Source organism: Eleginops maclovinus, chromosome 13, assembly GCF_036324505.1.
Source record: "Eleginops maclovinus isolate JMC-PN-2008 ecotype Puerto Natales chromosome 13, JC_Emac_rtc_rv5, whole genome shotgun sequence".
In the NCBI taxonomy this organism is placed as follows: domain Eukaryota; kingdom Metazoa; phylum Chordata; class Actinopteri; order Perciformes; family Eleginopidae; genus Eleginops; species Eleginops maclovinus.
The window spans coordinates 10,823,807-10,835,917 of NC_086361.1; the positions used below are offsets into that span (position 1 = coordinate 10,823,807).

At 41.9% G+C, this 12,111-nt stretch overlaps 1 protein-coding gene across 3 annotated transcripts in view; it reads right to left on the minus strand.

The window, feature by feature from the left end:
• Positions 1-617: 617 nt before the first annotated feature.
• The window catches only part of ash1l (ash1 (absent, small, or homeotic)-like (Drosophila)), a 30,422-nt gene continuing 18,928 nt past the window's right edge, over positions 618-12,111 (minus strand). For 2 of the 3 annotated variants that reach the window (XM_063899074.1, XM_063899073.1), the window contains exons 15-27: positions 11,711-11,778; positions 11,123-11,289; positions 10,781-10,933; positions 10,321-10,375; positions 9,753-9,885; positions 7,645-7,899; positions 7,130-7,216; positions 6,934-7,024; positions 6,024-6,162; positions 5,704-5,876; positions 4,844-5,010; positions 3,816-4,305; positions 618-3,044 (exon numbers count right to left, since the gene is read on the minus strand). In XM_063899074.1, coding sequence (XP_063755144.1) covers positions 2,953-3,044; positions 3,816-4,305; positions 4,844-5,010; positions 5,704-5,876; positions 6,024-6,162; positions 6,934-7,024; positions 7,130-7,216; positions 7,645-7,899; positions 9,753-9,885; positions 10,321-10,375; positions 10,781-10,933; positions 11,123-11,289; positions 11,711-11,778 — 2,070 coding nt within the window. In that variant the 3' untranslated portion in view covers positions 618-2,952. The remainder of the gene's footprint in view (positions 3,045-3,815; positions 4,306-4,843; positions 5,011-5,703; positions 5,877-6,023; positions 6,163-6,933; positions 7,025-7,129; positions 7,217-7,644; positions 7,900-9,752; positions 9,886-10,320; positions 10,376-10,780; positions 10,934-11,122; positions 11,290-11,710; positions 11,779-12,111) is intronic. The other variant, XM_063899075.1, reaches the window with a different exon arrangement.

Here is a 12,111-nt window from a genome sequence, read left to right on the forward strand (position 1 = left end):
CTCGGCTTTGTATGAATACAAATCTAATTTGGAACACATTAGTTCACGGTAGTCACCCATTTAACTCATCAATGTCTAACTATAGTAATATCACGATGGTTTAATTGACGGTTAGATGCCAAAACAGTGAAATTCTGTTGCATGTGCCAAGAGATTAAAGTATGGTATGTGAGATGGCTAATTTGATTTAGTATTTTTAAATGGTGTTAAATGATGACTAGAAACCAAGACTATGATTTTAAAAAAAGTGTTTCTATTTTAGTTTGGACCATCTATAAAGTTCTATACCTCCCAGTCTTTGGTCAATGCAAGGTTTTTTGTCTTCACCCTTTTAATAAGATAAAATACATTTAATCATTATTTTAAACCTTTATCTAAGAATACATTTATAGTTCATAATTTTCTTATGTATGTAGTTTATACGTTGTTTCTTATTTGGTCCATTAACATTTTATTTAGATTTTATTAGTTTTATGAATGTATTTGACTAATTTTAACATCCTACGTTTTGTTGATTGCTTGATTTCATTTGAAAAGTGTTTAAAAAATATTAAAGTATAACTGATTGATCGATTTCTGAAAGATCCAAGGAATATATAAAGCAAGACAACATAAAGTATGTTCACAATAATGTAGTGCTTTTTATTAAAAAAACAAACAAACAAAAAAACTAAAACAAATATAAAACAAAAAGTAAAAACCAACAGCATTTTTCATGACTTAAGAATCATAATTACAAACTTTAAAACGAGTGGAAGAAGTTTTTTGACAAACTGTACACATCACAAAATGTCCGCCAGTCTGCCATTTACAATGCTTGCATCTTATTTTGTGATTGTCTAAAAATAACTAAACAAATCACACGAAACGCACAAATACAAGAACAAGCATCATACATGACCGCTATCACAAAACGGAACCATTTCCTATTTGAAAGTAAAACAGAAATAATAACATGATATCTGGCTGACAGCTTTTCTTTTGTTTCCGTCACCGTTTTAAAAATATCATAACTTTTTTATGTTGGTTTGTTTTTTTAGTGTTCAACACTTTGCAGCAAAAGACAAGGAGTACACTCTCCTCAAAAAGTAATATTATTAACAATATTCAGTGACAAAGGTGTCGTTGCTGAGTCACTGTCCCGTCCCAATGCCTTCTGTGTCCCATGACATTCTTCTCGCTCATGCAGTACATAGATGAATTTCATTTATAGGCAACGAAAAGTACGTTTATTTGTCGTCAGGACAGTTACTGTGAGATCTTCTGGACATTAAAAAAATCATTTTCCTCCAAGCTTAAGTGTCTTCATTATAGTAATACAAACGGAAGAAAGTATAATATTATCATTAATATAATAATCATAATACATTTAGGGCTGTGTCCTGTACATTACAATAATAAACAAAATCCATTTTTTAAGATATTGCTTTTGGAGACACTCTTCAATGTAAAGTGTGTATATTTACAGAACTTGGCACTGTACAGCTTCCCGTCCCCCCCCTCTCCCTCTGTCAGTGTCTCATGTCCTCTCATCTGTCAGTTAACCGCACTGGGACATTGCAGGTTGTCCCTTTTTAGCAGAGGCATTTGGGGGGGGAAAAAGAAATCTCATCAAATATCACAATTTCTTTTTTAAAACATTCTCCATGGCAACAAGGAACATAGTCTATTAAAGACAAAAAAGATCTTAAGTCCCTTCCCCTCCCAATATACATTATACACCGCCCCACCAGTCTTACAGAATATAAGAAAATATGACCATCACGATACATTTTATGTTAAGTATTGTTTTTCCATAGTTTTCTTAAAACTGTTAATTGCCATCGAGCCCTTATTTTTTTTATTTTCTTTTTAAAAAGGTATATCTTCAGAAATCTGGCAGATTACAGACACACAGTTAGTGTGTACGCACGCACACACTCGCACACAAGGCAGAAGTCGGAGAGCACGGCTGTGTAAGGCGTTACAGTTGAAGCCGGTGTCTCCCCGAAACGCCTGATTTAGTTAAGCTGGTGAATTATGTTACTTCAAAAAGAGTGAAGCTGACTGCCTCGCGAGAAAATTAAAGATTAAAATTAAAAACCTCAACAAGACACTTTGACCGACAAAAGCGCACACTCAATGCTCCCCCCCCTCCCTTTGCTCTAAAAACAAACACACCTCTCCTCTGTTCCTAAATGAGTTACTACAGTATAACAGGAAAAAGATAATAGACTTTTGAACGCGCTTTTTTTTTCAGACTGCATCATCCAATACTGTGATAGTGTTAGTGTGTTTTCATTATAGATACATTACACAGAGCTTCGCAAAATCCATGGTACCAAAAGTGCAGTTCACCACCCTCGTTCTCTTTCTCATGAGCAGCATCTGAGCACACTGCTCAATTTACATTTCTCCTATGCCATTCTCCCCCACGGTGCTGATCTTCTCTCATCTGTAGAATTTGTCATTGCAGCTAGGTCCCACTAGGGGGGACAATTCTCCAGCATTCACATCCCCACTGACTCAAACCATCCATTCATCCCTATTCAGTACCACTTATTTCATTTCTGATGCTTGATAGGGGCATTCATCTTCCCAAGTCTGTAATATTCAATGCATTTAAGTGCATGGGTTGTTTCTCCCATGTTTATATAAAAAAAAACAGGTTTTGCATCATACTACTTAAATAAGCAAGAAGTCTGGGTCAGCTCTCTCTTCGTGCTCCTTGAGAACTTTTGAAAAGCTGAAGTTGCCACGGAGTCAACAGCGCCTCCAAACCCCCTCCAGGCTCTCGGAGTTGAGAGGACAGTCTTGGAAGAGGTAGACTGGAGGACGACCACAGGGATGCATTGTGGTCCTTAATGGTCGGACAACCAACAATGCTGCATTTCCCTTTCTTGCTGTCTCTCCATGTTCTGCCCCTTGCTCACAAAAGTGAAAGGCAGAGTGCTTGACAGGCACGTAGCGATGTTATTTTCTGCACACAAAATCTCCGAATCCGAGCGTCCGTCGCCTCAGCCGCCGCCCCGCGCCCTCCTCCAGGAGATAACTGACATCTATGGCTGTTGGAAGAACAAAAAGAGGGAGGGGATTAGGAGCTTAGACAGAAATAGCTGACACACAAGGTTTTATTAAACAGTAAGGGTAAAAGTAGGCAATTGGTGTCGATTTTATTACTGATGCATTAAATATGCATGATACTTCAAAGTGCGAAAAAAGTGTTAGACAGAGCGGGCCTCCTAAAAGGATTGGTACCCTCTGAAACCACTTATGACAGGTGTGTTCAAAGTCATTTAAATTTGTGGTATGTTCTTTTATTGTTAGTCTTACTGCTAAACCACAAATTGGAAGTGAAACCTGTTATGTTTGTCATGCTTTATCAGAAAGATAAAGCATTTCCTGCAGGTGCTTTATGGTGGGCGATGTCTTTAGAAGGATTTAGTGTGACGCTGCTGCATGATCAGAGCCCGATCAAAAGGAGGGCTTGTTGAAATCGTTTTCAATAAATGTGCCACACTTTTACAAGCTGATTCTGCATTGCGCAGTGTGTGTTGGGTTTTGGCAGGAACTCCCTGAATGAGTGTTAAAAGTTAGTTTATAATTAAACACTTTTCGACCATCAGCAGATTGATGCAAAGAAACAGCAGACTGAAACACTGCATGGGAGTAAGGGACTTGGACAAAGCAGCAGATCAGAAAACGGAGGTTGCCATCTGTTAGAAGACTACTGAAAAGAGTTTAACATAAATATGAACAACAGCTAAATCTGCGCTGCTTCGTCCTCATCCCCCACTCCCTGAAAAACATGAACCCTAAATGATCGGTTAACCTACCCCCCTGCTTTGTTCCCGCTCCCTCACCATTCTTGTTGGGAGTTTTGTGCAGCAGATCCAGCAGAATTTTATTGAGCCGATCCCTCTGAGCCTCCCTCCTGCCCAGCACAGGGTGGTGCAGTGGGGAGGAGGCAGACGACGACGGCATTTCGATCATCTCCCCTATCCTCTCTGCAGAATTGTCCTCTAGATCCTTTCGCTCCTCAGACACCTGCCCTTCTTCTTCCTCTTCGTCCTCATCGTCTTCATCTTCGTCACCCTCCCCCTCCTGTTCCACTCCCCTGGGCTTAGCTGAAAGAACTTCAGCATCCTCTGGATTCAGGTCCATGTCGTCCTCCTCTCCTCTTCCGTCCTCAGCCTCAGTGGGGAAGTCGTCTCCTCGGTCACAGGAAGAGCCGTCGTCCTCACAGCCTCCGGGTCCTTTGGGTCGTTCACTTTTCCAGGCAGATCGGCCCCCGTTCCTCTTGTAGTTGTCAGGAACGTAGTGAGGCTGCAAAAAGGTCGGAACAGGAAATATTAGTCATGGCTTAATTGAGATGACTGGTTTCAGATGGCTATGGTTAGAAAATGGACAAAAGAAACAGACACATGTTTGAAATCTTAATTTAAGTTACAATTACCTGAGAAACCTGAACTAATCTAGAGCAAGTGGTCCATGAAGGAAAAACAAACAAAACTAAACAGAACTTTGCAGTGTAAATGAATTGCAGTTAGTATTGAGTTAAAGTTGTAGTGCTATCATCTCTCCTCAAGTCTGTTATTATTACCATTCAGAACTGGAATAATTAGCTACTAAAATCTACATTCATACACTAAACAGTCCCTATGTATTTGGATGTGGCTAAGTGTTTCTGGTTAGCTACACCTCTGCCTGCTCCGGGCTGCCTAAACACTAAGCAGGAGGAAGTACGGAGATAAATGTGATCCGGGGTGTAATGTTATCTCCACTCTTAAAATATCTTTCACTGTTTATGAATCAGTAACAGATCCCAGCGCTGCAGCCCACCCTGCCCAGACCCCACTCTCACCGAGAAGTCCCTCTTGGGCGTGAGCCGCTTGGGGAAGTGGTTGAAGGCATATGGCTTGGTGCACACTGGGTAGCGGTTGCGATGGATTTTGTAGAACAGGTGAGCCGATTTGTCCAAGCGGTAATCACAGATGTACACATCCTGCTCTTTTACGTTCTTCGGCCGTCCTGTAGGGAAGAACACACTTTGTATTAGCCAGGAACCGCTGGAGTTTGTAGAAAATATCTGTACATTTATCAGGGTTACTCCTCAAGTCGCTCTGCAGCTGGACTCCTTGCTGTACCACAGATGGGGATTCAGCATTAAGCCACTGTGGTCTTAGTCTCTGGAACAGTCTGCCTAAGGATCTGAGGGACCCCCCCTTTCCCTTTTTCTGAAGAAAACCTTACAGCTGGAGGCAAAAGAGACTTTTTTGAATGCCGCTTGCAATATAATTTAAGACCAGCATTAAAAAAAACAAAATTGAAGACACAGTAAAACTCTAAAAGACTTTTTAAGGAACTGCAGGAACCCTGCCTCATGACATATCTTTATAGCCTGACTTTAAACTAAGGTGCCTTGTCAATTTCATTGCTGTCAGTTTTTAAACCCTAATCATTGTTTTTTTTAATACCATTTCTTTGTGTGCTTTGTGAAGCACTTCTGACTGTATGATTGTATGAAAGGCGCTATATACATAAAGTTAGGTTGAGTTGAGTGAGCCGTAATGGGATTGTTAACCTCCAGCACTGTCATGCTTCGTATATATATATATATATTTTTTACAGTTCACAGAGCTTCACTGGGGTGACAAGGAAACCCAAGAGGTAGTTGTTGAAAGAACTGCATTCATGCATGAGTTCACACGTGTTTCCCCTCACCTTTGCAGTAAGTGTAGAGATCGAGAACACAGCAGGTCGCCACCACTGACTCCAGGGGGACGATCTCGTAGAGCGGCATGCGGAATAACTCGTTCTGGTAGAACCGGCGTGATGGAGAATGATGCGTCTCATGAGGTCGGAAGTAGTGGTGGCCAAAGGCAAACCTCTCACCCCTTAAGAGTGTGAGTAGACACAGAAAATAAATTATGTAGAACAACTTGATGAGCACAATAATAATCCACCAGCATGTGACTGTTCTCACTGGAGTTAACTGCAATATATCTTGATAGTCGTTAAAATACTATATATGATTAACTTACTTTTCGTTCTTCCAGAGTTTCTCGATTCGGAATATGTCGAGTTTGTCTCGGTTGACATGAGGCAAGAGACGGTAGGACTGTCTGACCGGCTGTCCCTCAGGGGTGCGTCTGCTGTCTCTCATCAGATACGCACAGTCACCTGCACACAAGACACTGACAGGTTACTTGACCAAATTACCCACATTTGAGGGTTTGAACAGCAAAAACTGACCTAGAAAACATCAGATTTACTCCTGCCATTGGTTTCAAACTAATCAAATGATCTACAGGTTGCTTAAATGTGACAAGAAATGCATCAGTGTGCAAGAAAAGACTGCAGGCTGGAAAACATATACATAGCAGGATTTAAAATATGAAATGCAGTAAACACGTTTGTCAGACCTGAAGTATACACACAATTTGGTGAGTAACACTCAATGTAAACATCGCGTCGGTTGTTTACAGGAAAACTTCACAGGGCACCTGAAACAGGATGGATATCAGACATTTGTGGAGTGGCTGCTGCAACACTACACTACAACTATAAACAATTAAAATGTTTGACAAGTGGTGCATATGCGCCACAGAGATCTGCCCTAACAAGCGGCCAACGTTTTCTTCTATTCATATCTTTCATGTGAGTATTGCCTACTCACAGAAAACAGAGACACTGAAATGGGTCATTAACTAGCAATACAGAGAAAATGACCTAATGCCTGCCAATGACCAAATTGGGATTATGACCACAAAGGGAAATGTGTCTGACTATACCAGATCCTCGTGGTAAGCATTAGTAAATCGGCCACATAAACACTGATGTCAGGTTGTCCTGAAGTACACTTGCACACAAACGACTGGAGGTCAGAAAAAACCTTTACGGGGACTCTAAAAGTACAAGCCTTTGTTAGCTCACGACTTCTGGTTTCTCTACCTTGATGTAGCAGCAGTTCATCTCGAAGGAGGCAGATGTAGTAGACAGAACCGGCCTGGGCGTAGCTGGGCTGGGGTATCATGGGAACTTCCTGTAACAACAATAACGCATACGAGTGAGGTCAGTTGAAAGACGTTCTATAATTAAGGCCCAGAGAGGGACAGCATTCATGGCTGTATGGAGGGGACAGACGTACCGTGTCTACAGGCCGAGGATCACACTGCTCACACAGGTAGTGCTCCACCTCGGTCTCCAGCCTCATGCAGTCAAAGTGTTGCCACACCTGGAGTGACAGAAACAACGGTTGGATCACAGGAAAGCACGAGACAGATGGTTGAATTAACTCCCCAGCTGATATTAAAAGTGCCTCACTCAAGAATAACAGTGATGTTCTGATTCTGTATTACTAAAGATAAAAACTGTCCACTCTCCACGGAGAGTTGAAGCTGTGGTAGTTTCAATCAATATTTGCAACCTCCATGTTTTCTAGAAATAGCAGAGAGGACACACAGGAGGACTGAGTGTACACTCTGCTTTCGAAAATCTCTCTGACAAAGTACTCCTTAGTTAGGTGAAGCCTCAAGAGAAAGCGCTCACTGAGAACAGGTGTAACCTATCAGCCGGTGACACAACAAGACATGATGGGAAATCCATCGTCCTTTCAATGCTAGTGTAAACACTGATTTCCCGTTACATGGTGGCGCTTCTTACCATGCACTTTTCACACTGGATCATCAGGCCCTCGTCCTTGTACATTCCACAGATGCAGCGGATGACGTCGTCGTCCTTGTCGTGGGACCCCGACCCTCCGTGGTCACGCTCCAGCGAGTCCGAGCTGTCTGCCTCGCTGGCAGTCTCGCCCACGATCTCATCAATCTGGACGGCAGCTTCGTGACGAGCACTGAAGTAGGCTTTCCGCAGCCGACATACGTCCCGGCCGACAGATGACTTCTTTCCGTAATATTTCTGATGGGGAAAAAGAGACAAGGGATAAATGCAGCTGTTCTTTTAGTTTTACAGCAAAACAACACTTGCAGGAAACAATGATCACATAAAGCATTCACTAACAGCATAAAGAGATGACATAAATCATATATAAAAAGGCTAGTCACTCATACAAGACTTCTAGCTGATCTGCCTGCCGGCCTACAGCAATTTCCTGCAGAACCAAGGTCATTGACACAGACTGATGCATTCAAAACTGTCTTAGCAGCTGCCAACATTTCAAACACAATGCTTCACGCTACAGCTTTCAATTTAACAATAAACCACATTCCCCTCACGCTTTTCTCAATCTGGCAAACAGGGTCTTGGGACCAAAGGGGAATCTAATTTAGACAACCACTTCAGATTTCTCCGACTGGAAGAGTAAGCTCCTCTGAGAGGTTTCAAGTGGCACTTGTTTAAACTGCTCAGCTATACAGAGGTAAATCAAACAGGCCTGCCGCGTGTGCGCAGAGCATCAGCAGTCATGAAGCTATATCCCATTCGGAAGGTGTTTGTGTGCGAGACAGGAAGAAAGAAATTAACCGAGTGGGAGGAAGAATGTGTTACAGCTGCACAGTAACAGACTGAACGATCATGTTGATGAGGCTTTTTCAAATCTGTTGTACTCAAGAAATCTGGTTTCAAACTCGGGTCACAAATGGTTTTGTGATAAGAGTAATTGAGAGATGAAGAGTGGATATGCCTTCAAGCAATCTTCATACCAATCCTTTTCATGATTGCTGACATCAATCCGACAGATTGAAGACAGAGAAGATCCACAACATCGATTAAGCATTTACTTTGATAGATACTTTTCAAATGGCAGTGGGTTTATCCTTCAGCATCAGGGCGTTTCTACTGTAACTTTAATAGAGGCTTGAGATCCTTTTGAAGAACTCAGGATTTAAACCTGAGCTTCGAAGTGAGAAACCAGGGACAAACACAGTTGCGAGTGGTAACAGTTTTGGACGGTCGCGTTGATGCTTTAAAGGCTTAAAGTAGCTGATTGGACAAGCAAAGGCGCTGTGGAAGCTCTGGGTGTTCAGTTTAACCGATTTAGGCCTAAAACGCCTGGGGAAAACCCTGGAAAACCTATCGGCGATTTTTGAAGAACCCCCTAAAACCTGAAGTGTTTCTGGAAATTGTGTCAACGCCTACTAAATAATTGGTTTCTCAGCCTCTGTAGCAGATAGAAACAAAATTCAAAAAGTATTTGAGAGCTTACAGCTGTGGCTTTCATGAGTGGCCTCTGCAGGTAAATGGACTTTCACTCCTGGGGTGCGGTTGAAAAAACTCTGTGGATTAGAGTGGTAATTCTCCGTCCTCCACTTGGTTTCAAAACCTTCGAACTCATGGTCATCATCGTCACCGTCTTCAGACGTATGTCTTAACCATAAATCCCGGTCGATTGGGTCGACGGGTTCAAAGTAGTCAGCAATAATGTCATCAGCGCTGTGCAGATCGTCAATATCACTACCTTCACTAACTTCAGAATTCCCTCCGCAGTAGTCTAGGTCGGCCATGATTGCTCAAAAAAAATCCAAACAATGCCACGTGTATATTCTGATGTATTTCGTTGGGCTAATAATTAATGCAAAAAAATACCACAGAGCACTTGTACCAGAAAACGACATATCCGCTTTCTCGGTTTCAATGGTAGAATGACGCAATAGTGCCCCCGGTTTTAATGGTAGAAATGCGGCAACGCTTTCCCGGTTGATAACATTTTATTTTTTTTTCTCCCAATAGCTGCTTAACTGATCAAACTATGCTCATATGAATGTATGAAGAACACATTTAAAGGGGTCCTACATGTCGTTACACCTGCCTACCTCAGCATTGCGGAACACTTTGAGCATGTCTGTGTCGAACGCTTCAACAGTCTTGTAGTAGCCGGTGAGGATTTGCTTCTCGATGGTGCTCAGGTCCAGAGGGTCGGATACCTTCTCATAGTACTGACTGTTCCTGATGGCACAAAAAACAGGGATAAGTTTGTAGTCATTAAAAAAAAAACGTTTAAACAGGATTAGTAAGAGCTAGAGAGGCAGCCGGTTGTGACCATCAGATCAGTGTCATGTATTTATATTTATAGATAATAAAAAGCCTGCTAAATGTACACACATGCTGCATGGTGGTCTAAAGTTGTGCACACAGTGGCATAAACAGTAACGTTACAAACCGCTGATAGTGTCAAAGAGAAATAATGAGCTGTTATTGTTTTGACACAGATACTATCAGTAGCGGACAAGAATCAAAGCACAGGCTGTCACGGCTGAAATGGGAGGCAAAAGATAAAACTGTTACTCTATGTGGGTGCTACAAAATGGCAGAGTGGATAACAGAGTAACACTACTGTCTTGAAAACAGTTGTGAATGAAAAAAGTCTGCACACACTCTTACCTCTTCCTTGATGGGAGGTTCACAAGCGGAGCAGCAAGTGTCTGACCGGCTGAATCTGAGGGAAGACAGAAGGATAATATTCCAGTCAAATATATTTTATTTTAGCTTTATTTAACTAGTAAAGTCCTTTTGAGATTAAGAGTCACTTTTCAAGGAAGACCTGGCCGAGAATCAATAAAAGACACATAGTTTCAAACAAAAAACACAAAGATGAAGTCTTTCTGGAAAATATAGACCATACACAAATGCTCTCTTTGCCAATTTCAACATGGGCATTTAGGATATTATTTCTTAATTTATACATCAGAGTCACTAACAGGGGGGTTTTAGAGGCCTCGGATTCGTCTAGAGGTCATACTAATAGGAATATTAAACAGGAAAGGACAAAGATGTTGTTCAGCAAATGCTTACACCAGCACCAGTGAGGGCACATGCTCTTTATTTCTCCTTCATCACTTACCCTTGTAGCTGGTGATCATGTCACAAATCTCCTTGAAGATCTGAGCGAGGCGAGCCGTGCGTGCAACCTCTGTGTTCTCCTCAGCGGCGGCCAGCCTCCGCGTTCGTACCGAGCGAGACGTCTGCAGGGCTGAGAACTGCGTCAGGAACACGTCTAGAAACAGGGCACAGACGTTACTCATCACGATTTTACACATTTTGACATGAGTTCAGTTACATGCTCAGAAAGTTGTTTAGAGCTAATGAGCAAAAATGAATCCACACATTTTTTAAAAGTTCATTCAAGTGTTGCCTAGACAAACATGTTGATCAGGATGCGACTGAGCCACTAAACTAAACTCACCCGACTTAATGTTGCCGTCGTCCCGGATGACGCTTCCCCAGCGCGTATACAAAGACAAGCTGCCGGGGTCTCTATCTCTCTCGCCCTCTTTCTTCAGCAGCTCCTGTTTCTCCCTCATCTTCTCCCAGTTCCTCAGGAGAAACACTCGGTGCTTCAGCACAAAGTTCCTGATTAGTGAGGGAGAGAGGACAAAAGTGTGAAAACACTGTGTCTGAGTGCAAACATCAACTCACCCCTCACGCTTTAGAGCTTAAATACCGATACACCATTCTGTCAATGAAGAACTGAGATTAGAAGCATAAACAGCATTCATTCTGTTTTTTTCAAGGCTCAAACTAATTACAAGTTATAAATTGCATTACATTGTTGATTAAATATGTAGTAGTAAGCGTATTGGCTACTTTCAGTAAATCACAACCAAAAATAATAAAATTCCATTCAGGAAGCTTTTCTTATGTATTGTTTTCTGTGTGTGTGAGTGTGAGTGTGAGTGTGAGTGTGAGTGTGAGTGTGAGTGTGTGTGTGTGTGTGTGTGTGTGTGTGTGTGTGTGTGTGTGTGTGTGTGGGTGTGTGTGTGTGTGTGCTTACCGCTCCCTGTTGGACATGGGCTTCATGAGATGAGGGTAAAACTTGTTGCTGTCACTCGACTCTTCCTCCTGAGGATAACGAAAAGTTTTATGAAGACCGATCTTAATGTAGAACTCCCTTAAGCTCATGAGGCTCATGATGTTTAGCTCCGGATTTTATTTCAAAATTCAAAACAATTTGACAACTTCTTTGAATAATTCATCCTCATAACCATGATACTGTACATTTTAGTTCATAACTTAAATGTTAATTCAAAAGTTTCTTTACCGAGTTACTTTTTTTAGACACCTGGCTCACCAAGAGCACCTCTGAGACACACACACACACACACACACACACACACACACACGCCCTACATAGACACTGCACCTGATTTTTTTTTAAAAACACTGCAACCCTTT